Genomic DNA, 25,983 nt, shown 5'->3' with positions numbered 1-25,983 from the left:
CTGTTACCCTCCCTGGAATAAAGTCTTTGTTTTGCTTAGCTTTCATTGTCTGTGCACTTTGTTCTTTGGAGTGGTGAGACAAGAACTGGGAAGAGAAGAAAATCTGCTAAGTTAGTTTTGCTTGAGATATTAAACAGCAAATGAGCAGATGTACAATTCTGCACATTAATAAAGAAACTTTGAAATTAACAGGACTCCACAAAAGTGTCAAAACATCAAACTTTCTTCTTATACATCTGATGTAAGAAATGAAATAGTTCAAAATTTCAAAACAGTTCTTTATTTAAAACACACACAAAAAAATTTACAAGTTAGGCAAAATATAACCAAAGTTCAGTCAGTCCTGCACAATCATTCTGCAGAAGCAACATTTGTAATTTCCTGGGTTACTAGCCACTTCATACTAGTCATTTGAAACACCATTAAGATTTAGTATTGTAATAATTCCATTTTTCACTTTCTAGAGTTTGATAGAAGATACTCAATATCCTGAAGAATTTCAGAAGTTCTTTTCAATGCTACTGATACACTTTCTTCATTAATTGCTTCTAGCAAGGTTTCTGAAGATTCTGATTTGTCCTCAGAACACTGCTCGTTCTTCTTGCTAGAAGTCAGGTTGAGGATACCACTGTTTTCCAGTAGCCCTGGATGACATAGTTAAGAAACTTTCCCCCACATTTTTCATTACATAATTTGATTTTCAGAAAGCCTGGCTTTGGTATGAAAATAGTATTTTTCATTGCAAGGAATATCTACTGAATTCATGATAGCCTTGGGAAAGAGTAGGAGGATAAGATTATAAACACTGGATATAGTGTGTTTTTTAAATTAACAAAAACCTAGAATAAAAGAAAATTTGACTTCTCTTGAAAAACTAGTTTATTATTTAGAGCTCACGGGACTCAGAAGTAGGTAAATACACACTGCCCATCAAGTACAGGACAAGGCTTAGGAAGCTCCTAAAATGTACAAAATTCACACAGTCTCTTGCCAAGGCTGTATAAGTAGTACTAGCTGTTGGGGAGAGGTGACTGACTAGGTGACTGACTTGTAAGTTGTGCAGAGAACTCTTGGGATGCAGTTTTCAGGAGTTGTCAGATTTTCTGGGCTTTTAGGGGATAGATGCCTATGAATCACCATCCTTCTGTAAAGACTCTCTCAAACATATTCCTGTAAGCAATCCTAGTAAACTTATTAGTTCTCTATGCTGGACTTGGGACAGAATCACCTGTCTGGTCTGTTGTTGGTCACCTATATGGAGTGAACAAACGTTGGATCAGATCTCCCCAGGAAAAGTCACACAACAGTAAGATTTCAGAAAAATAAAATGAGAAAATAAATTCAGATAAAAGCGTTCATAATAAAAGTTACAGATATATTTTTAAATGAAGTATTTAAGATTTATTGATTTTATGTGTATGAGTGTTCTGTTTTCATGCACACCAAAGGAAATCAGATTCCATTATACATGGTTGTGAGCCACCAAGCGGTTGCTAGGAACTGAACTCAGGACCTCTGGAAGAGCAGCCAGTGCTCTTAACTGCTGAGCCATCTCTCTAGCCCAAGTTATAGATTTATTTTGACAGCTATAATTTAGACTATAACTATATAAGAGAAAATGTCTCCAAAACAGACCTTTATCATAGTTCACCATTCCTTATCCAATTCAAATGTAAAAGCATAAATGTTAAGGTCACATTCCATGACAAGAATATCTTAGATATCATCTGCCTTAGCACAACTCAACAACATGTATGTATAGACTCAGTCAGACAGTATAATCACTAAGCCCAGCTGAAACAAATACTTCTGTGTGCTAATACACATCATAAAAGGATACAGTTAAACTTCTGTATCTTCTCAAGCTCAGAAGCAATGGACCTATACAAGATAAAGGATGATGTTGGAACACAAGCTCTTACCATGTATGACAGGAAGAGACAGAGGGCAATACTATGAAACTCTAGTAGAGCCCCTTATGTGAATGTCCTATCTTGTCTTCACCAAGTTAAAATTCTATACAAAACTATAGCTTGACTAACTCTGAAAAATTAATGAGGACTTTGTCTAAAAAACAACGCTTTCTTCAAGTTACTAAGAAGTCGGATCAATAAGCTAATGATGGCAAGGTAGAAAAAAATAATGAAAGACAATTTAGAGAGCTATTTATTGTGCAATCTCTACTCTTCCTTAAAACTATAGTCAAACCACACTCTTTGATAAGAAAGAGGACTAGGGAGTTGTCTTGGGAAACAGAGCTATTCCTTACACCTTTCACGTGAACCTCTTTACTTATTATAAGATCCATCTTAAAACCATCACAGCTTATATCCTAGCAAACACTGTCTGCTCCTGAATAACTGTCCTCTCACTCTCTCCAAGGCCAAAAGACCCTTTTTTACACTAAACTTTATGTGTATGTGTATTTTGCTTGCATATATGTCTATGTACCTTGTGTGTGCCTGGTATCTGTGGAGGCCAGAAGAGGATGTTAGAGCCTCAGGAACTGGAGTTACAGAGGGCTGTGAGCTACCATGTGTGTGCTGGGAACAGAACCCATGTCCTCTGCACAGCCAGTGCTCTCAATTGGTGAGTTTTCTCCAGCCCTGAATGATTCTTCCTGTCTCTGCTCCAGATTACTCCCTGAGTCTGATGTCCCCAACATTCCTGTGGATCCCAGGCCCAGCTTCCTGAGGAACTAAAATACTTGCATTACTTTCTAATCTGCTAGGTAATTTTGGAAGAGATTAGATACAACACAAATTATTTTAAAGTTAATTAAAAAAAAAAATCCATGTTACTCAGTATACTTCCTTTAATACTAAAATTTCCACAAAAATTTTGTCATATACAAAGAGCCACTCATTTTAATAAAAAAATTTTCAATGAAGAGTTTTCTGTACAGCATATGTTGGTAGAATGTTCTTTTGGAATGCATACAATTTATACTTTTCATCCAAACACTGATTTCTCTACCCCACTATCTGGTTTCAATCTGGACATTGCATTGTGATGTTTATTCTAAGCATCACCTGTCTCAAGTTTGTGTAAACATGCCACCATTTGTTCTATGTAATTGTCAATGAAACAATCAGCCAATGCTGTGCAATGGAGGGAATAGGGTGGGATATCCTGGTCTGGAGGGGGGGAGGGGAGAAGGAAGTGAGTGGGAAGGTAAAGGAGAGAGATCTGAAGGAGGAGACTTCAAACCAGGAGGAAAGATGAACTGGACCTAAGATATGACTAAAAGCCAATGTAATGGGTGAAATCTGAATGGAAGGAAACTATGCAGGCTTGGAGGTTTAGGATGGAGTAACTATTGCCCAGCATCGTGCTCTAGGTTAATTAAAACAATCCTAGTTTCTCTGTGGTGATTTGGGTATACATCAGGTTTAGGAATGAATAACTGTTGTTTAACTAAAAGATAAATCAATGATAAATTCATAACAAGCATTAAAAAAAAAAAGGATTTTTTTTTTTTTTTTTTTTTTAAGAGCAAGTTTTTTCAAGCTTATACCATGAAAAAACATTTTAGGATTTGATTTATGTTTATAGCCAAAAGTTTTTTTGGGCAAAAAAGCTTCAGTGTTTTTTATCTGCTACTTAAATTTTTTTACATTTATTTATTCATGGTGTGTGTGTCTGTGTGAGTGTGTGAATGTATGCGTGTGTGTTGTATAGTCAGAGGACAACTTTGGCTTTACATGGGGCTCTGAGGACTGAACTTAGGTAATCATGTTAAGCAGTAAACCTTTACTGAGCATCTTGCCAGCCCTTGTATCTTAGTCACTGTTTTTTGGCTGTGAAGAGACACCGTGGCCACGGCAAATCTTATGAAACAAAGCATCTAATTGGCCTTGCTTACAGTTTCAGAGGCTTAGTCCATTGTCAGCGGGGCAGGGCGCATGGCGGCACACAGGCACTGCAGCAGTAGCTGAGAGCCACATCCTGATGCATTGACATACAGAAAAAAGCTGGGCCTGTAGAGCTTCTGATGTCTCAAAGCCTCCCAGCCTGGTGACACACACCTCCTGATCCCTTCAAATCCTGCCCCCTGGTAACTAAGCATTCAAATGTATAAGCTTATGATTCTTATTCACACCACCACATCTTAATACTAATTTTTAAGTATTGGCTCTTCATCACAGATTAAGTTTGTAAGAAACATAAATACCAGTTTTCTTGGAGAACAGGTGGCAGAAGTGTGGCCACCTGTTTTGGACTAGTCTGGCTCAGTCTTCTGCACCAGGATATTACTGATGTCACATATCTGGAAAGAACACATTAACAATATTTGATAGGGAAACCCATTAATCTGTATAATTAATATGTACAATAATAAAAATGAATTAAAGTGAAAGAAAGACACTTGAATTCTAACTTACTATGTAGCCAAAATTGACCTTGAACTTCTGATCCTTTTGAAGAATTAGAATTATAGGGTATGCCACCACACCAGGTGTTAAGTTTTTTATTGATCCTCCTGCATTGATCCCCCATTCTATGCAGGGGACGGGACCCAAGTCCTTGCCTATGCTGAGGAAATGCTCTACTTCCAGCCTAAACTTGTATATACTTTCAATAAATACATAAGAAGTAAAAAAAAAAAAAAAAAAAAAAAATCAGTGAGACAAGTTTGAAAGAAAAAAAAAATCAATAAAGAAAAATTTTAAGGAAGGTAATAATAGTATTCACTAGACACAGATGACACAGTTTTCTTACACTATTCATAAAAGTAAAATAATTTGGGGGCTAGAGAGATGGCTCAGAGGTTAAGAGCATTGGCTACTCTTCCAGAGGTCCTGAGTTCAATTCCTAGCACCCACATGGTGGCTCACAGCCATCTATAGTGAAATCTGGTCCCCTCTTCTGGTGTGCGGGCTCACAAGCAGGCAGAAGCTGTATACATAATAAATAAATAAATAAATTAAAAAAAAAAGTAAAATAATTTTACTTATATTCGTATCATAAAGAAGATTTCTAAATCAAAACACAAAAGAACACTTGCGCTTCATTTAAAGCTCACATCTAAATGCCTTAACCTTTTCTTTTCAGGTTTTCAAAGTAAATTGAAAATCTTACAGTTTGTTATGGAAATATCCTTACAAAGTCTATGCAAGCATTTGTCTATTAAAATGCAAACATGGGGGGTGGGACTGGAGAGATGGCATAGAGGTTAAGAGCACTGTCTGTTCTTCCAGAGGTCCTGAGTTCAATTTCCAGCAGCCACATGGTGGCTCACAACCATCTATAGTAAGATTTGGTTCCCTCTTCTGGCATGGAAGAGTACATGCAGACAGAACATTTTATACATAAAAATAAATAAATTTTAAAAATTAAATAAAATAAAATGTAAACCTGGAGATGCCCACTAGAGCATACACATGTACATCCAAATACACTTATTCACATGCATATGGTGAAATGTACTTAATGAGTATAAAAAGCAATAAAATGAATGCTCTGAAGTGACAGGACAGAACCATCATTAGAACCTTTGCTAGAGGTACTATCTTTTTGAGAGAAATTGTTTAAATAGCAATTAAATGTTGGAACACTTAGACCAAAAGAAGACTAGTCAACAGAAAAAGAAATTCAAGATGCTAAGGAAGCAGTTCCATGTGACAAGAAAAACTGTTCTCATGTCAGGCCCACTCCACTTGGGACTAGAGCTAACAGTGAACCCTTTAACAGAGAACTTGTATTCCTAAGAACTGAGGTCAAGCACTGTCCCATTTAAGAATAGCCAGTGGCTAGTCTGTGTTTGTTTGTATTTCAAGACACGGTTTCTCTGTGTAGCCTTGGCTGTTGTGGACTCACTTTGTAGACCAGGCTGGCCTTGAACTCACAGAGATCCACCTGCCTCTGTCTCCCTGAGCACTGGGATAAAGGTAAGCACCACCATGCCTGGCTCCCTTAGCAAGTTTTTATCCATCACAAAAAACACAATTTTAGTCACTTATGGTCATTTGTAAACTACCTTTTTTTTCAATCTCATTGAGAAACCAGAATAACAGGCTGACACAACTGATCACATTCTATGTTCTATAGCAAGTCAGACATGTTGGGAACATATTATTTTTAAAAAATCATTTGTATGCAACCAAATGTTTAAAGCTGACTTGATTTATTTCTTTAGGTTAAATTTCAGGATAACTGAAAAATCTGGAAAAACTAAAAATAAACACAATATTGAGGTTATATTTACGCTCTACCTGTTAAACATGAAAATTGCTCTTTCGTACCTTTCATATGCTCCAGGGTGCTTGGTTTGAATTAACTGCTCTTGTCCATCGGGAAAAGTTAATCTGCACCAACCTAAGCTGAGACCTTGATCTACCTTCAGAAGCAAAAAGAGGCAAATTTCATCACTCTAAAACTAAAAACTAAAACAATAGCAACCTCTTAAAAAATAAAGGAGTACATGAATCATTAAAATTTTATTTTGAGGGCTGGATATATGGCTCAGAGGATAAGAGCACTGGCTGTTCCTCCAAAGGTCCTGAGTTCAAGTCCCAGCAGCCACATGGTGGCTCACAACCATCTGTAATAAGATCCGGTGGCCACTTCTGGCATGCAGGCACACATGCAGGCAGAGTACTGTATACATAATAAATAAACAAGTCTTTAAAAATTATTTTGAGCATTTAAAGACTTTTATATGGGTTATTTTATACCGGTTGTGGTATGTACAAGCAATCATCTACACAGATAATTATCAGAGAATAAAAATGCCAATCCTTCTTGCTATAATGTGCATATATATGTATATGAGTATTCGTTATACTTTTCTGATTTTTGCTAGGAAATTCATGGAGGTTAGTAAAGCCTCTTGACAAGATTTTATATTTAAAATATTTGGTCTCTAGCACCCAAATAATGGCCACAATTGCCTATGATTCCAAGTCTAGGGACTTGGATACCCTCCTCTTTTGAACCCAAGTTTATATGGCACATATAAACTTACACAGATTCACACCTATGCATAAAAAACTTCAAACCATGATAATTTGAGATAATGCAGTACTGTTTTCTGTAGATAAGTATCTGATCAGGATATAAGACTATAAATAACAAACTATAATTCAGTATAATATTTTATATATTAAAAAAAATCTAGAAGTTAGAATCTTGAATGTCTTTATAGCAAAGCAATGATAAATGTTTGAGGAGATAATGCTTTTCCTGATATAATATTTAATACAAACAACTATCTAAGATCAGAATGGGATCTCATGACAATTACAAATGCTGTAACAAATTTTACTGAGCACAACAGATGGATTTCAGCCTTAGACAGTGGTTCCCCATCTGTGGGTTGGGACCCCACAGGGTATACATATCAAATATCTTGTGAATCAAACATTTATATAACGATTCCTAAAAGTTATGAAATACAATGACAATTTTATGGTTGGGCCCACCACAATAGGAGGAACGGTATTAAGGGGTCACAGCATCAGGAAGGCTGAGAACCGTTAGTCTAGGTTTACTCACTTGTCTTTTTTCAGCAGAGGAGCTGAAATCCCAATTCAGCGTTAGAGTGATGCCATCTAAAAAGACAGCATGAACTTTGTCATCAGAGTAGGCAAGAAACCTGCCCACATTGGGGATGAGTGATTCTTTCAGAAGCTTGGGTAGAATATTGCTAACATTTACTCCAGGTACCTAAAACCAAGTAAATAAAGATAGCACAAGACAGAGTTTTCCATGGAAGATTTAAATAAGTATTAATGAACTCTGAAGCAATTCAAGTCTTATTTAGAAGTTGAGGACTGCAAAACACTTATCCATATTTTACCTTTTCAAGAGTTGCACATCCAGAACTGTTTACCTAATAAGAAGATTAAATTCTAATATCTCTGGAAGCTACAATCCTGCTATGAACTTTACATAGTCAAAAATTATGAATTATACCAGCATATAAGTCTATACCCAAATGACTATGGATTCAGAAACAAATGTCTGAGAATCATTGCCTCTAGGCCAGGATTAATGAATTTACTTTTACACTTTAAAAAATATAAAATATGATACTATCATGGTTTATATTGGCAATCCTTTTATATTTTATGTCACTTGACACACAAATTCAATCAATTCCCATCTCTTCCTCTTCATTAAAACAAATTATTGCTGGGCATGGTGGCACACATCTGAAATCCCAGCACTTGGCAGACTGAGGTAGGAGGATCTCAAATTTGAAGCCAGCCAAAGCTGCATAGCAAGATTCTGCATCAAAAAGCCAAAGGGTGGTGTTGGAAAGCTGGTACAACTTTGTGATAAGAGTGTGTGATTGACATGCTCAGGTTTAAATCCCAACATGGTAGGCGTGAGAGCTTATTTATAATAAAGAAAGTATCTACAGCTCTAAAAGTAAAACACAGGGAGGAGGGTTATGCCTAAGTGATAGAAAGTTATCTGCTTAGTATGTGCAATGCCTTGGACTTAAAAAAAGATACAATAGAAGCCCAATTTTCCAATCTGTCTATAAGGTAGGTATTCTTTCTCTTTCTTTGCCTTCCTTTCTTTGCCTTCCTTTCTTTTCCTTCCTTCCTTCCTTCCTTCCTTCTTTCTTTCTAAGTTCTCTGAGACAGGGTTTATTCTGACTAGTGCTATGTCACTTGACACACAATAGAATGATCAGAGAGGAGGGAGCCTCAACTGAGAAAAAGTCTTCATAAGATCGGCTTTCTCTTAATTAGTGATTGGTGTGTGTGTGTGCTGGGGGGGAGGTGGTCATTCCTGGGAAAGTGGTCCTGGGTTCTATGAGAAAGAAGGCTTGTCAAGTCATGGACACGAGTCAGTAAGCAGCACTCCTCCATGGCCTCTGCATCAGCTCCTGCCTCCAGGCTCCTGCCCAGCTTGAGTTCCTACTCTCACTGCTTTTGGTGATGAACTGTTCTATGGAACTGTGAGTGAAATAAACCCTTTCCTCCCCAAGTTCTTTTTGGTCATGGTGTTTGATAGCAGCAATAAGAACCCTAACTAAGTCAGGGTTTCTCTGTGTAGCCCTGGCTGTCCTGGAACTTGCTCTGTAGACCAGGCTGGCCTCAAACTCGGACGTCTGTCTGCCTCTGCCTCCCAAGTGCAGGGACTTAAGGTGTGCACCACCAAGTCCAGCTGAGGGAGGTTTTATCCTTGAATAAACAAAGTTGAATGTTAGAAAGAATTTCTCACATGACTTACATGAAAGCAGCTTGAATGTGCAAGTCTGAATCCAAACAAGAAAACAACTAACAACCTTGTTCCTTTGTAACATACCATTTTCCAGCAGCATATCCGATAGTTGTGGCTTAGTGAAAGCCTTGTCTTGGCACAATGTTGAAGAATTCTGTGAACATGAAAAACATTTTCAAATACCTGCTTCTATAGCTCAACGTTTTAGCAATATCCTGAATGCCATGTAGTTTAAATGACTCTGGCAAAATCACTTTCCCAGAAAGTGTTAAGTTCCTAGATGGGGCTACCATCATTTCCTTTTGCTAACCTTAGCTAGTTAAGGCTACTACTCCTTGCTTTTTGGTAAAAGCAAAAGATTTATACAATCTGAAGAGTATCCTTGGCCTTTTGATAATGAAGGAACTCCATAGATAATTTTCAGGTGCACTTTAAAACTACGTAACTTAGTTATTTGTGTGTTCCTATGCACTCATGTAGTGAGAGTTTTGGTTTCTTCAAAAACCCAGTGATGATATGTGAGTATGTTTTCATTTTAATCCCATTGTAGTAAAGTGGCTGCTTCAGACTGTCTTGGGCATGCTCTGGCAGGGGCGGATTCTTGCCAGCTGAAGACAGTTTAATTCTGGGGACTCTAGAGAGGGTATAAAAAGACCAGAGCTACAAGAAACGGGCACAGCTGTTCTTCCTGCTGGTTTCTGCTGCTGCTGCTACTGGTGGTGGTGGTGGTGGTGGTTTGTCAAGTGGTTGAGAGAAGAGACAAGAAGCTCAAGATAGTCAATGGCCCTAATCTCTTCTCCCCACTAACCTTCTGTCTCTCCTACCTGGTGTTGGGGTTTTGGAATAAATAAGGGTTAGGAGAGAGGCAGAGGTATAAGAAGCCCAGTTAAAAAAAAAAAAGTGCCAATACACTTATGTGTGCAAGTGCTCAGGTACCTATGCGTGGCATTTGTGTAAAGGTCAGAGGTCAACTTTGTGGATTTGGTTCTCTCTTCCCAACTTTATGTGGCTTCAGCAGGTCAAACTCAGGCTACTAAGCTGAGCTGCCTGGCTTCTCAGGTGTTCTAAAGAGGTGACAGAGTCACATGCCCAAAGGGTTAGCGTAGCCTAACTGGCAAGAAAAGGCATCAACTATGTGTAGGAAAGCAAGCAATTTCTGAGCCTGCTGTATGTTGGAAACTGCTCGCATATAAGTTCACAAAAACAAATTATTTAATTCAACATCGTGCTTTCATTCTTCTGGATGCTGCAAATTAATCAAAAGACTTTGAAAAGAGGTGAAATAAAGAGCCAACCCACATTTTATCTTTATTACTCTGAAAATAAGAAAGTGGGGAAATTTCAAATGTATCCTCAAATCCCAAACTTGACTGATGCAACCATAAGGATGCCACACTTCCCCAGAGACATGAAACCTTATCCCTCTCAGGACTGCCATTTCCTACATGGAAATTTCTCCATACTTAAATTTAAAAAACCAGAAATGTTCTTATAATGACAGATCAGTTTTTAAAGTATGAGACCAGAAAACTAGCAGAGACATGTACTTCCATTGTACCCACCAAGTCTTAACCTTACCCATAACCAGAAGAAAACATCCTAGTATTCAGATACATGATTTTTTTTTTTTTGCTCAGTTGAATGTCATAAACTCACCTGGTTGCTTGCTTAATCAGAGAACAAACAGAGAAGAGATTCCCTGGTCTGTCTGGAGGAAGGTTATTTACAGAATAAGTTTTCCCTTCACTCTGAAAGTTTAAGACAAAAACAAAAATCTCAGTAATAAATATGACTGTTATTACTTAGGTATTTTTTCCTTGAAGTATATTTCTATGTACCAACAAAGCAAACACAACAGTCTAAAGCTCATAAAACCTGCAATTTTTAATGGTATTTTTTTGATGCCCTTCGATTATTCCACATAGCCAATGAAGTTAAATTCGGTGTCTATAACTTACAGCTCAATATAAATCTCAGTTGTATGTAAGCTAACATAGCCTATATACATATAGTACATAACAGCAATCAAACTAATTTCCTTATGTATTACCAAGAAATACCATGTAAGCCACACTTTTAAGACAAGTTTTAAAAGGCAATTTAGGTTTTAACAATGATTTTGGGTGAATAAATATGCTATTTTGCTATGCTTTAAAGATGGAAGAATTTCCCCTAAGGTTTGTGAAAATTAACATTTATAGGTTCAGATTTTTCTTACAACACACTTCTGCATATGAGGCTCAGGCGTCACTGCAGAAGAGGGGTCAGAAAGACGGCTAGAGTCAGGACCAGGGAGCTTGCTGTGACACTATATCACCTACAAATGTCAGAAGCTACACCCAGAAGTCTCACCAACAGAGTCAGAGGACCAAGGAGTTTGCTGTGACATTGTATCGCTTACAAAGGTCAGAAGCTACACCCACGAAGTCTCACCAACATGGATGCCTAAACATGACTCTGAACAAGGATAATACTGAAAGACATTTACACATGCCAATGTAGAAGGGGGAATGGTGGTGGAACCTCAACCCTAAACAAAGAACTACAGGCAACTAAGAAATGCTGAGAGAAAGCCTTACACGCTCAGATTTTTACATTTTTCTTTACAATTAAAGAAACTGTTACTCCTTTTGAATTTCCCCTTTCTCAGACCTGCTATTGTTTCCCAGGACTGCCTGTCACTTCTGTTATCTTCTGATTTCCTTTCAGAGAATGCCACCAGGGTTCAAAGGTCTAGTCACAGTAAATGTCACAGCAGCTGCTCACATGTGTGGTGCATTATCTCATCTACCCTTAAGATACTTCTGGAATAAGAAGGACTGGTTTTAGATGCAGGAACTGAAGTAGAGGGATAAGAAGCAGTAGAGATGAGATCTGATTTGAGACACAAGATACTCATATCTTTTACCATCAGGGACAGAATATGGGTTTCAGAGTTAGACAGAACTTAATCCGAACTTCAGGTCTCCCAGTTACTAACTGTAAGATGGGTAGGTTACACAACTGTTTGTATTTTTCTTTCTTCGTCATCATCTTCTTCGTCAACTTCTTAAGATTAATTTATTAATTTATTATGTATACAGTATTCTGCTTGCACACCAGATCTCATTACAGTTGGTTATGAGCCATCATGTGATTGCTGGGAATTGAACTCAGGACCTCTGGAAGAGCAGCTAGCAGAAGCACTCTTAATCTCTGAGCCATCTCTCCAGGGCCTGTATTTATTGTTTGCTTTTTGAAAACAGGGTCTTACTCTTTAGCCTGGACTGGAACTCACAATGTAGCTCAGGCTACCTTCAAACCAATTTGATATTATCAAATTGTCTTCCATGAAAGCTAAACCAACTGATATATATGATATTGCTATGTCAGTGAAAACTATAAAATTACCTCTTTCACAAGCTCTATTTCAGGAGCAGGCATTTTCTTTTTGTTTGTTTGGTATGGTCTATGTAGCCTAGCTGGCCAAAAACACATGCTTCTCCTGTTGTCTCCCAAATGCTTGGATTACTGGTGTGCATTCCCTATGCCACAAGTAAAGCTAAAGATGTTTGTAATTTGTTAGTCATTAATATCGCCTTAAAGTTTACACTACTTTTATCTTGTGTTCACTTTTTCTGGTTTCTTTTTGTTTGTTTTGTTTTTCCCAGTTCAGTTGGTTTTGGTTTTAAAATTAGTGATTTAGTATCTAATATTTTCTTCTAGGTCTCTGCAGTTTTTTTGTTATTGTTGTGGTGGTGGTGGTTGTTTCGTAAGCAGTTTGGCTTCTTTTATAGCTTTTGAGCATGGGTTAATGTATGTAAGAATTCTGCCTTTTTTTTTTTAACACCTCTTCTTCATGTTCATGTTTTCTTGGCCACATAAGCAATAAAACTGTTTCTGTTCTAAAAGAAAAAAAAAGTCAACAACTTTCTCCCACCAGAGAGCCAGGGTTCCACGCCTTTTCCCTGAGGCATACAGAAGAGCGACTATCCTCATTACAGAGCTCTAAGAGGGGCCACAAAGGTCAAGCTTGGTTAGAAGTTGGCGCTTTCTCCTAAAAACTCATGGCTCCACCCCAGAGGATGTTTGGCTCACAATGAAACTGTGGCTTGGCCTCTTGTCACTAAGTAAAACTGAAGCTCTAGGAAGCTCACCATACTGACTTTTGCAATCCTGTAATCGCTCTGAACAAAGCAGTCAGTGCCTGCCTTAGTCAGTGTCCCACTACTATGAAGACAGACCAGGACCATGGCAGCTCTTATAAAGAAAACTAACTGGGGCTGCCCTACAGTTCAGCTTCTTCTCCATCACCCTGTCTGCCTCCGTGCCACCATGCTTCCCACCATGAGGAGAACAGACTAAACTTCTGAACTGTACCTCTCCATGTGTACCAAAGGCACTCGTTACACATATATACATGGAGGCAAAACTTACATAAAATAAAAGAACAAGATAAACAAGACTTGAGGAATGACAACGAATGTTGTCGTCCTCCTCTCCTTCACACACATGTACATATATATGTACCTGCACATATATATGTACCTGCATGTACACAGACAATCCCCAACACACACATATACATATATGTGCACTTGCACATATACAGAAAAGCCAACACACACACAACTGTCAAAAGCTACAGAGATTGCTTGGAGGCAGCAGGAAGAGCAAGAGCTACTGGGCCTGGCTTGGGCATTTGAAACCCCACAGCTCCTAACCCCAGTGATACTTCCTCCAAGGCCACATCTCCTAATGCCATTCCCTAAACATTCAAATATGAGCCTGGGGGGGGGGGGGCAATAACACTTAAACCATCACAGCATCTAACTATACATATCTACTCTATTTACAGACTTGCTGGAGGCAGTGGGACAGTCTGCAGTCTTTGTGTAATAACTATAGTCTGACATGTGGACACACACACTCACATTACAGATGCTGATGGTCATACTTTCATTTCCTTCGGTCTGACTAACCATTCCATTACACCCTTGAGAAGAGTGGCCATGACCGTAAGTGTTCAATTAACATTTACTGAATAAATGAACACTTTTCTGGAAATAGAGCTCAATAGTGGATCTACTCCAACATACAGTGATTTATGGATGAAATGACATTTGAGGTTTACTTAGAAAATTAAAATAAAAATGGGAGTAGAGAGGGCAGCAGAGATGAGTAAGCTGGACAATTAGTACTTAAGAGTCTATTATGTTTGTCTCTCTACTTTTATATGTTTGAAATGTTCATAGTTAAGTAAATCTGCTCCATTTTACTCTGATAATTTTATTCTTTGTAGTAAGTAGATAAAACATATTTATTCTATTCTAACTTGCAAAGTAAGGTTGGATTGTTGGAGGTTGTTCTGATGCTGGCCCTCTGTGTAAACTTGCCTAAGTCATTATACTTGGTTGGCTAATGAAACAACCTATATCTGGGCGGGGCTGAGTAGGGTAGATATGGCTAAGGTTCCTGGGCTTTGGAGAATTCCATAAGGAATCACAGGAAAGAGATGGACGGGAAGAGAGAAAGGAGGACGCCACAATGGGTTAGCTAGAAGAAACCACATGGCCTGCGAGGAAGGACTCCAATTATAGCATGAAAAGAGCCCAGATGAAGAATACCATGGGATTATAGATGAAAAATGGACCAGTTGAGGAGGATTAAGTAGATGGCATTGGATGGGGCTGGGAGATGGATGGTGAGGATATTCAGGCAGCATAGACAGGAATATCTGCCTAGCCTTAGGTAAATAAGGCAATTATAAAATCTAACAAGTTTCTGTGTCTTACTATTTGTGAAGTTGGGCTAGATAATGCCATGATAATCATAGGGCAAACAATAAATAATATATAGCCCAACACCCATCTTACTTTTAAATTACTACAACATAGCATATATTATGGTTACTGCCATAATGAATGGACATCAAATGGTAGACTGGCAGTAACTCAAAACTCAGCAGCAAAATATCCATGTTCTTTAGTTTCAGTGTTTTCAGGAACAGTTGTTCCATTGTGTAGTTTACACAAAGATAATAGACACTTCAATCACCAGGTTGCACACAGGTCTGACATCATAGCTACTTGGGAGGCTGAGGAAGAAAGATTGCAAAATGAAGGCCTGTTCTGGCAACCAAGAAAATACAAGGCTAGCCTGGGCACCTTGGTAAGTTCCTGTTTCAAAATAAAAGCAGAAAAGGCCTGTGAATATGGCTCCGCAGTAGACAGAACACTTGCCTAGCAGGCACAAGACCTCCAATACTGTATTGAGATAAGAACAGGTAGAGGTCCTTAATATGTAGAAACAACCACACAGTAGGGGAGACACTTTGTGTGTGTGTGTATGCTGTGTGTTCATCTCTGTGTGCAGAGTTCAGGGAAATCTGGGCTCCTTGGTGCTCAGGTGCTCACTTGCTACAGACAGAATCTTGGTCTGCTCACCACAGCACTGGCAAGGCTCACAGGCGTGCAAGCCTTCCGTGATTCTCCCATTTGTCTCCCATCTCCCAGTATGGATGTCAGATGCACACTACTGTGTCCTGGGTTTTCAACTCAGGCTCTCATGCTGTGTGGCAAGCATTTCACCCACAGAACTATCTACCTAACCATACATGATTTTTAATGTGTAAACATTAATTAAAAATAGTATAATGACTCAAAAGTAATGCTCTGACTTGAGCATTTTTTTATCGACAAACTCCGTGACAGAAGAAATTTAGCTTCTGATTTAAACAAACTGTTTTGGGTGTTAATGACAATAAGATTATATTAGTTTTCCTTATGAAGAACAGGAAGGAGTGTTACATAAACAGCAAATTTCATATATCTATATATCTATATCTATCTATCTATACTACGATTTTAAAAAAAGCTTTACTTTCTATCAAAATACTTGAGTTTTCATAGTTAGCTTACCTTTTCTGATTCTTCTTGACTTGAATAATATGTGAAATAGTTACCAAAATAAGGCCCTTCTGACTTGAAAACCGATCCATCTCCAGGATAAATCTCTATTGAGTTTACATTTTTATGGGTAAGCCTATGGTAGAGAAATAATCATTTTGTTTTGTCTTTCTAATTAAGACTAATGCATGCATGAAAACAATCATTAAGACAACAAAACCCCAAACCAACAACAAACCAAACTGAGACATGGGTAATTCTGAACCAAAGACAAAACAGAACACACAAAAGTGCCTTATGTGTTTATTTCAGTAACTAAGCTCAGCGCTTCTAGCCTTCAGACTCCTGTCCTCATGTCCCCAGTGCCAACCATAGGGACTGGGACATAAAGAATCACCAAAGCAAAATGTTGATGCACAGAAGTTAAAGAACACACTTTTGGGTTCTGAAAAATAAAAGATTATTTTTCAATAAATATGACTGGTGTAATCTACCTGATGGGTAAGATTCACCATCCATTAAGACATGACCAATTACACACAAAGCAGCCAGGTATAATTAAAGCATTCAGTATACATTGTATAAAAATTACTTTTATTGCAACAGATATAAAAGATCTATCTTTTAAGGCAGACACACTGTAATCCCAGCATTTTGGGAGGCAGAGGCAAGCAGATGTCTCTGAGTTTGATGTCAGCCTGGTCTACATAGTGAGTCCAAGACAACCAAGGATACACACAGAAAACCTGTCTCGAAAAAATAACAAGGAAGATCTATCTTTTTTATGTTGTCAGAGGCCATCAAGATGCCTTGGCAGGTAAAAGCACTTGCTGCCAAACCTGAGGGCCTGAGATCAAACCTTGGGACACATGTGGTGGAAGAAAAAGTTGTCCTCTGACCTCCAAACACATGCTGTAGCACACACAAGTATTGCCACTCCCAAGAAAAGAGAATAAATATAAGTCAGGTGTGGTAGGGCACACCTTTAATCCCAGCACTCAGGGGGAGGAGGCAGAGGCAGGAGGATCACTGTGAGTCCAGGACAGCCAGGCTACACAGAGAAATACTGTCTTGAGAAAAAAAAAAAAAAAAAAAAAAAAAGATTTATAAAACATGCTGTCAGAAGGGGTTTCTGGTGACCAAAACCCCTCAGGTATGCTCTTCTGACATTATGCCTAGAAATAGAGCTGCACCTGGCCAACACTGTATCCTAGTCACTACAGAGCAAGGAACTCTGCGGTGGGAAGGGAGAAGTCACTGGAGTAGTGCAGGCGCAAACAGCCAGGAAAGGAAGGACTTTCTGTGAATCACCGTGAGGCTGAGTCCAGGCTCACCAGGTAACAGAACTAGACCTTCATGTCCAGAAGAATAGCCCAAGTCCTTGTGCAAACGTTCTACTCACTAGCCAGACTCAATGGCTTTGGAGCTGCCCTGTGAGTCCTGTGAACACGGTCAATGTGAGCAGAAGGCCTGTGTGCACACACTAAGAAAATTAGTTCTGTGAGCTATACAAGTAAAGACAAAATACCGGAGCCCAGGGGACCCAGCAAAGCTGTCCTTTCATAAGAATCAGTCTGCAAGTACGGTCTCATTCCCCGTGTGAGTCATGAAACAAACGAAGAAACAGAACCCCATGTGCCACGCAGGGAGAAGGCTTACCTATACGTGACACCCTTATACCACACCACCTTCACAAGCTCAGGGTAGGAGTACTCTTCTTCATCAGACAGCCTCTGTAAAAGTGAATCACAGAAGTTCCACCTGTCAGAAGTCAAACAGGAATATTAATTCCGGTTGTTCAAAATAATTGCCACTAAAAGTCGACAAAACAGTGCTACCATAATGCTTATTTCTTGCCTTACTTACTCGATCAAAGAAAATAAAATATACACATGCATTAGAGAAATTTAAAAGCAAGTCTTATTTTGCCATGTATCTTTTCAGTAGTTTTCAGCACTCATTAGTGGATTTCAGCACAATACAAATTTAAATTTTTACTAATATTTAAGTTTAGCCAGAATTCAAGCAACAAATCTATGTGTATAGTAGTGCAGACATCATGCTCTACACACTGAGAATTTAATGTCCCCCAAAGATGTTTCCAGTGCCACTTGGGACTTCCCATCTGACAGTGTAGTGAAATAGTAATCACCAAGTCTGAAGAGAGGCAATGAATGGGGACCCGACTTATCAACAGTCTGAGAAAACCACTCCAAGGAAGTAAGGCTTAAGCTGAGACAAGGAAAGAGGTGGTGGGGAGAAGGGCAATGCTCCCTCTGGAGCAAAGAGCAACAGTAGGGGCAGCAGGGAAAGAGCTTGAGTGAACACTCAAGTAACTGTGAGGGGTCCAGGTCACCAAGCACAGGGAAAACAAGGACAAGAAAGATGACAGAGGTGAGGACTACGGAGAAGGAAGCCACCAGATGATGAAAAACCTGATAAGCCATAATAAAGAAGATGGATTTCAACCTAAATCCAGGGAAAAGAACACTTAATGTAGAAGCAGAAAAGTTCTTCTGAAAGACCTGGAGGGAGCGGTAGCTCCACGGGGAGAGGGGCAAAGCCGAAGGATCTAGGCACAGGGGTCTTTTCTGAGACTGATGCTCCAGACAACATGCATGGAGATAACCTAGAACCCCTGCACAGAGGTAGCCCGTGGCACCTCAGTGTTCAAGTGGGTTCCCCAATAATAGGAACAGGAACTGTCTCTGATATGAACTCAGTGGCTGGCTTTTGATCACCTCCCCCTGAGCGGGGAACAGCTTTACCAGGCCACAGAGGAAGTCAATGCTGCCAGTTCTGATGAGACCTGATAGGCTACCGTCAGATGGAAGGGGAGGAAGACCTCCCTATCAGTGGACTCGGGGAGGAGCATGGGAGATGAGTGGGGAGAGAAGAGGGAATTGGGAGGGGAGGGGAGAGGGGGCTACAGCTGGGATACAAAGTAATAAACTGTAATTAATAAAAATAAAATAAATTCTTCTGATACATATTTATAATCCTGCAATTTCCAGGCTTTTGTTTTGTTTTGTTTTTTGGAAACAGGGTTTCTCTGTGTAGCCTTGGTTATCCTAGACTCACTTTGTAGACCAGGCTGGACTTGAACTCTGAGATCTGCCTGCCTCTGCCTCCTGTATGCTGGGATTACAGGTGCGCACCACTGCACCTGGCTAGGAATTTCCAGTTTTAATTAGGTAACTATTCCTGCATTTTGTTTTATGTAAAAATGTAAGACAACCTAGGATCAAACTTCAATTCTACAAGTGCTAGCAATGTAAGTTGCCTGAGATCTTTATCATTTCTTGATCTCAAGTTCCTCTACAAAAATACCAGTAATTTTTTAATGGGTTTATTATACCAAATACATAAAGTACAGCAATGTCTCACATAAGTACTTTGTAAGTATTAGTTAAGAAATTACTCTAACAAATTTTTAATTATTAGATTATTCATCTTTGAGTGAAAGTAAAAGTTTCTGACCTAGCCATGAAGAGGTCTCCATACACTGAGCCCTTTTGAAAAAGTACATACTTATAGTTAGGTAACTGAAAAATGGGTAGCCTTTGAGGTTGACGTCAAAGAAAGATGCCATAAGCAAGAAGCCGTAAGCAAAGCTCTGTCAGGCCCATGTGCTAGCCTTTGGGGTCATGGGCCCCACTGACCAACCACAGGCTCCCCTCGGGGCTTTCTCCCAAAAGAGCCCTGAGCAGGCTCCTGCTCTCCCATACTTTAAAACTCCTTTCAGGGACAGTGACCTTCATTAGATATGATATATTAGTAAGGAGTGACTCAGTTTTAATTTGCTCTGGGTTATACTTAACAAAGTATCTAGTATAGAGTTAATCGCCCCCAATACTTAGTGTGTAGACAGAGAGCAGGAAATGTCAACACTTTTGTCAGGGAAATGATTTAGTATCCTTTAAATAAAAGATCTCAGTCAACTAAATGAGCTTAAGAACAGTAACAGATGTGACTGAGAGTGATGGTGAATAGCTTTCATCCCAGGGCTTTGAGGAGGCAGAGGAAGGAGGGGCTCTGTGAATTAGAAGCCAATGTGGTCTACATAGAACTCTAAGGCCAGCCACAGGTTACACTGAGACCTTGTCTCAAAAAAATGCAAAGCCTCAACAGTATCCAACGATCTAGAAAGTGATGCTTAGGATGAAGACAGGGTCTTCCCAAACCTTTCTGTGCAACAAACCATTCTTGCTTTACCTGTGCATGTGTGGGGCAGGGCAGCTGAGTGACAAGACCCTGGGAAGGACAGACACCTCTCCTCTTCTTTCTTCCAGATCGTCGGAAATTGCAGGGAAACTGGCATCAGCGTTAGATGCAACACCACCTTTGTTACAGAAACGCAGTGCTAAAGACAAAGGGTATTTCCACTCCTCTGGACAGGAGGCAACAGAGCAACACTGTTCTACCCATGCATACACACACTTGTGCTCCGGACCCAGGGAAGGCAGCGCCTCCCTCCCCTCAGTTCCAGTCACATAACATATGTTCATTGAAGCATCTTTAGAGGTCATGATCTGGTAATGAGGCCCATTTTCTTTATTCTTCAATCTTTGTCCTGGTAAACTTGCACATCTATAGACTCTGCTGGTCTTTTCAACCAGTTTATCTTTTGGGATCTGATTTTTCTTTTCAGATAGTATTACAGATGAGTCCAGCTTTTGGCTCACTTTACACAAAAACTGTACTGTAAATTCATGCTGAGATCTTGGTAAGCAAAGGTAGGCGTGTCCATCTAGTGACATTATCTTCACTGTACCACTCTCTGAGTATGTGGCACTGTCATTGCTGTCTAGACTGGGCCATTTTATTTCTGAGAAATCAATGAGGATATGCTGAATTGAGAGAGGAAAAAAAATAACAGTATTTTCTGTTAATGTTCAATTCTTCCATACTTTTGATATTAAAAGTATGATGTAGGAAAGAGTTTATATACTTGTGTTTTTACTTCCTAGAAAATAAAAAAACTGGAGTCAATATACGGTTTTACAGATAATACTGGATTATCTGAAAGTATTTCTCTTAGAAAAACACACACACGTAAACTCATGGATGCACGTACACACAAGAGGAAAGAAGAAAGAGGTAGATATCATCTGATTAGTGTTAACTGTACTTTGATTTAAAATGTTCAATGAACTAGGAAGAGATGCCTTGGCATACCATTCATCCCAAAAACCTAACCTGACAAAGAGCAGATGAAGGAGAGCCTCAGCTGTGGTGTGCTATAGAAAAGCAACTGGAGCTTTCACGGTGTGAAACTAGTGTGAAAGTCATTGAGAAAACAACACAGATAACACACAAATAAATTCAGCATCTTTAAAATGTCACATGAGATAGGAGAAAGGTGAGAATTGTTTTTTAGGTACTGGAGTACCAGACAGCATTTGAATAGAAATGCTGTTACTATCAGATAAACCAAAAAGTAACATGAAGTACCTGTCCTAGAAGGCACCCAGCAGGCCATTAGCTAAAATAAGCTCTAGTGGCTTTAAAAGTCATTTAAAACAACTTAAATACTCAAAACATAAATCGACCTTAACAAATAGCACACTCAAAAGAGTTAGCGGTCCCCTATATGCTTTTTCATATAAGAAATCAACAGTACTGTACATAACAATATTCTGATCAATTATTGTATATAGTTCAACATTTCAACTTCCATCTTTATTAAAGCTTAACTTTACTAAAACTATTGTCAACAAAGCCTCTTTACAGAGCCATGCAAGTTGAAGTACTCATCTTAGAGGCAGTGACTGATGGTAAACGTTTAAGGAGAGTCAATTGGGAAAGCTCTTGACCCACTGTCCAGGGACCACACTGCAGCATCCGCAGCAAATGACACTGTTTCAGTGAATGCAGTTATTCAAAAACACTGGAAAAGCCGGGGAAGGTGGCAGAGGCAGGCAGATCCTTGAGTTCTAGGCCAGCATAGTCTACAAAGTGAGTCTAGAACAACCAAGGCTACACAGGAGAAACCCTGCCTTGAAAAACAAAATAAAACGAAAACACTGGAAAGATGTCCTCCAGAGTAAGTTAGGACTCTTAACATCTTAAGCTCTTTTGCCTGCAAGGTTTAGCTATGAGGTGACTTTCACAAAGGAGTAGGTGATAAGGGTGTGGTCTCAAGCTAGTGGCATGATCCAGAGCAGTGACTGGATCATGAAGACATTAGTTTCCTCAAAGGATTAATCTATTGATGCGTTCACAGAATTCCTCTGGTTGGAAGAAGTAAGTCTCTGAGGGAGAGCCAACAAAGGGCTTATCTTACTTATTCCTTATCCCCTTCTCTTACTCCTTCTGCTTCCTCGCTTCAATGCGTTGTTTCAGCCTACATTCACCATTGTGCTGCTTCAACATAAGCCAACAGTGATAGGGCCAAATGACAATGGGCCAAGGACTTCTCAACAGTAAACAGTTCATCTCAGGCATTTTGTGATAGCAATGTAAACAGATATAAAACTACTAAAACAGCCACAACACAGTATGAAATTACTCAGTAAGGAGGCAGGAGAATACTGGAAAGTAGTAGAAAGTTACTAAAGCACCTGGGCTGAGGGCGGGCTCCGTAGTGAAGTGTCTTCCTACCATGTGAGGTCCTAGGCTCACTCCCTACAACCAAGACTCAGACTAGGCCCAAGTCCTAACTTTGCCACTTTAAAAAAATTCCACAGATAAATCGGGAGGATTTATCTTTGAAACACAGTTTTTCTATACAAGGGATGGTAATTCAGGAAATATTGGCAGATACCCACACCACACTGGTACCACTGAAGTTTTAGTTTGGAGACAGGATCTAATTACATTGCCCATGTATGTTAGTCTCAAATTTAGAGGGTCAAGTGATCTTCTCACTTTGGCCTTTAAATATTTTTAACACTGGCTCTGGTTCCTAGTCCATAGTTTTCATAAATGAAATTCATCATTATTCTTCAAAATAAAATATGAGCAAGAGTAAATTTTTTATACTTATATACATAATTATGGATAGTGCTGGCTAGGTTTTTGTCACAAACTGGTCACCTGAAAAGATGGAACTTAACTGAGGAAATACTTCTCTGAGGCTGGTCTGTGCACATGTCTGTGGTTGCTGAGTCATGTGGAAAAACGTATCACTGTGGAGATGACACCATTGTGGGCAGGTGGGCCTGGATTATATAAGGAGGGCAGCTCAGCAAGCCAGAGAAAGCAAGCCCGCAGCAGTGTTCCTCCTGGTCTCTGCTTTTCTTCCTACCTGGGCTTCCCTCCATGAAGGACTGAAAACGAGTAGACGAAACAAGTCCTTTCCTCCCCAGCTTGCGTTTGGTCAGGTTTTTGTCACAGCTCTGGAAAAGCAAACCAGGCTCACACCCTAGTATACATTAGAAACCACACATAGCTGACTAAAATTTGTTTATGAAACTTCTTAATATTGAGACACGTGCACTTGGGAGGCAAAGGCGGGCAGATTGCTGTGAGTTTGAGACCAGGCTGGTCTACAAAGTGAGTCCAGGACAGCCAGAGCTACAGAGAAACCCTGTCTCAAAAAACAAAACAAAACAAAGGCACAAGAGAATACTGAAATGCTATAATCCTTAGTTATAAAGAAATTGTTAAGGAGTTGAAATATATAACGTCTGTGCTCCTTAGTCTGATGGAACAAATAATAAGCCTGTGTATTCTAGAGCATGTACTTATTTCCAAGTGCTAAATCTCAGCTAACCTGTACTCAAATAGTACTCATAAAAATGTGGTTACAAAAAAAAAAAAAAATCACCTTTTTTCTTTCAGAAGGTATGATGCTTTCAGATAAAAAAGGGCATGTAGCTGAAGCGTTTCGAAAATCAAGGGCTCGCTGTACTTGTTCCTATAAAAAAAATGTAAAATTATTTGAAAATCAGTTTATGACAAAAGTTCAGAATTGTAGTTACCTTTCATGTTTTAGCGGCTCCAGCCACTTTGGAATAAAAAGAGAACTTCCCCCGGTTTGGTGGTAGCATACTCCTCAATCCCAGCACTTAAACTCGGCGAGCTCTGTAAACTACAGAGGACTTTTTGTGATATTACTTACTCTGTAGGTGCTAATAACAAAGTGTGTCCGCTGACGAATTCTCTCTGGTTGTTCTAAGGGATGTGTTGAAAGAGGAGGCGCCTTTTCAAAGAGAAATTCGGAGCCACAAGGAGAAAGCTGCAGTCTGGAGCCATCGACATACTGCACGTGGACTGAGTCATCCTCATAGAGCACCATTCGCACTTCAGCTGCCATTTCCACGCCTGGGAATAGCACAGCTCACATGAGGGCAGCACACACCGTCACTGTGCACACTCTTGGTGCAAGAGCAGTCTTCTTCTATCTGTGATCTGAAATGAACTGCCTTAGCAAAAAGCCTTGAGTAATCGCTAGGCCTTTAATCCGCTGTCAAAACATAACTTGGAAGAAGACCTCTCCCAAAGTCACAAATGTCCTTCTAAGTTTCATGGTTTTACTGTTCCTCAATTTTAATTTTTGTATATGATAAGCTCAGGATCTCATTTCAGATAAACCAAATATACTCCGTAAGAAAAAATGTAGCAGTTTAGGCAGATGTGGTAATTCAGCATGTGAAGGTGCTTGCCATGCAGGCCTGACGAACTGAATTGCATCCCTGGGATTTACTGTGGAAAGAGATAACTAAATTGTAACTTTCCACAAGTAAGGCCCCGCTAACTGCTTTACATCTTGCGCTATGTTAATAAGCAAAGACCATGACAGAAGATGAAGAGATACACGCGCATAGCTCTGCCTGGCATTTTAAGGGAAAACAGGTACTGACACATAGTTGAGTTTGTATTTTCTGATTCCGACTGGAAGATGAGATAGCTACCTTTGCACCCCCCCCATATAACAACTTTATTGAAATTATTATTTAGATGATCAAGCATACACAAGAGAATGTGGCGTTTAAAGTTCTAGTCGTTACCACAGGACACCACAAGCCGGCTCCAACCCTTCTTTCGGCCTCATTTGCATTCTCACCAGTCAACACGTTACGTCAGGGGGCTAACGAACCCGAAAGCCTCATCTGTCCTGCATGTTGCAAGCTCGTTTTTCAAAGGCCGGTAAACACCCTCAAGACCACCGCCAAACCTCTGACACTCACACGGCAGTTCTGGCTGAGTTGTTTCCCACTTCGAAAGGAGGGCAGCCAGCGTTTCTGACCGACCTCTGTTTTGTTCAAGTGGCAGCAACTGTATGGTCTGCGATTACTTCTCCCGGGTTACTTCAGTAATACACTAACTACCGAGGGATATTTCTTGATGAAGGAAAACAAGCGCGTCTGCGGAAGAGCATGAACACAAGAAGTGTTCCGATCCAGACGCCCGTTCAGTCCAGGAGGCTGGGCAGCATCGGCGGACCCGGAGGACCGAAACAAAAGAGCGAGGCAGTAGTTTGAACCCCCCGCGCCGAGAGGAAGGCGCCGCACCCGGAGCAAGCGAACCCGGAAGTCCCGCCTCCTTCCCTGCAGGGCGCGGTACCGGAAAAGGGCCGGCTTCGCGGGCGGGACTCCAGTCTCCACCTATTGGGTGCTCAGTCCCCTTGCGGAAGAGCCCAGGTCCGTAGGAATTGGGACTGTGAATCAGCTTCTTCCCTACTAGGCAACGCTGACCCAAGGCTGGATGTTAGAGGAGTTATTAGATCGAAGATAGAGGCCCCTTGTTTTAAGAAGTTCCAGAAAATGTCTTCAAATTCTTACTGCCATTAAACGTGTACAGAGAGTCTACTACGTCAGCAGTGTACGCTGCGGATTAGCCCAATTCGTTGGGGGGTCTGGGTGAGGATTGGAGAGTGATTGGGGAGACAAAATAATCATCCGATTACAGTTATGGCTGTTCTTAAGATGAAAAGACAGCGGCCTATGAGTAAATATAGTCTGAGAAAATA

General features: G+C 39.9%; 1 protein-coding gene across 4 annotated transcripts; it reads right to left on the bottom strand.

Moving 5' to 3' along the window:
• Positions 1-264: 264 nt before the first annotated feature.
• C19H5orf34 (chromosome 19 C5orf34 homolog) lies at positions 265-25,983 on the bottom strand. Of its 4 annotated transcripts, none has more exons than XM_021663859.2 (13): positions 25,202-25,983; positions 24,133-24,335; positions 23,839-23,928; positions 20,283-20,917; positions 17,727-17,828; positions 16,080-16,203; positions 10,837-10,928; positions 9,265-9,334; positions 7,498-7,668; positions 6,246-6,340; positions 4,175-4,270; positions 1,841-1,881; positions 265-644 (listed from the first exon to the last, which is right to left on the bottom strand). In XM_021663859.2, the coding sequence occupies exons 2-13, from the start codon at positions 24,325-24,327 to the stop codon at positions 454-456; spliced, it is 1,902 nt and encodes a 633-aa protein (XP_021519534.1). In that variant the 5' UTR covers positions 24,328-24,335; positions 25,202-25,983; the 3' UTR covers positions 265-453. The 4 variants fall into 4 exon arrangements, with proteins under 4 accessions (XP_021519534.1, XP_021519532.1, XP_021519533.1 ...); XM_021663857.2 differs by having other exon boundaries at positions 24,133-24,716; positions 25,202-25,982; XM_021663858.2 differs by having other exon boundaries at positions 24,133-24,422; positions 25,202-25,982.

This window comes from Meriones unguiculatus, chromosome 19 (assembly GCF_030254825.1).
Source record: "Meriones unguiculatus strain TT.TT164.6M chromosome 19, Bangor_MerUng_6.1, whole genome shotgun sequence".
Classification (NCBI taxonomy): Eukaryota; Metazoa; Chordata; class Mammalia; order Rodentia; family Muridae; genus Meriones; species Meriones unguiculatus.
Note: the sequence above shows the minus strand (reverse complement) of the source record. Positions and strands in the feature narration are given on the sequence as shown.

Coding starts and splice junctions, on each gene's coding strand:
- C19H5orf34 (XM_021663859.2), bottom strand. CDS start 24,327: ATGGCAGCTGAAGTGCGAATGGTGCTCTATGAGGATGACTCAGTCCAC. Junction 6,341..7,497: donor CCTCTGCTGAAAAAAGACAA/GTGAGTAAACCT, acceptor TTGCTTCTGAAG/GTAGATCAAGGTCTCAGCTT. Junction 1,882..4,174: donor CCTGTTCTCCAAGAAAACTG/GTATTTATGTTT, acceptor TATCTTGTATAG/GTCCATTGCTTCTGAGCTTG.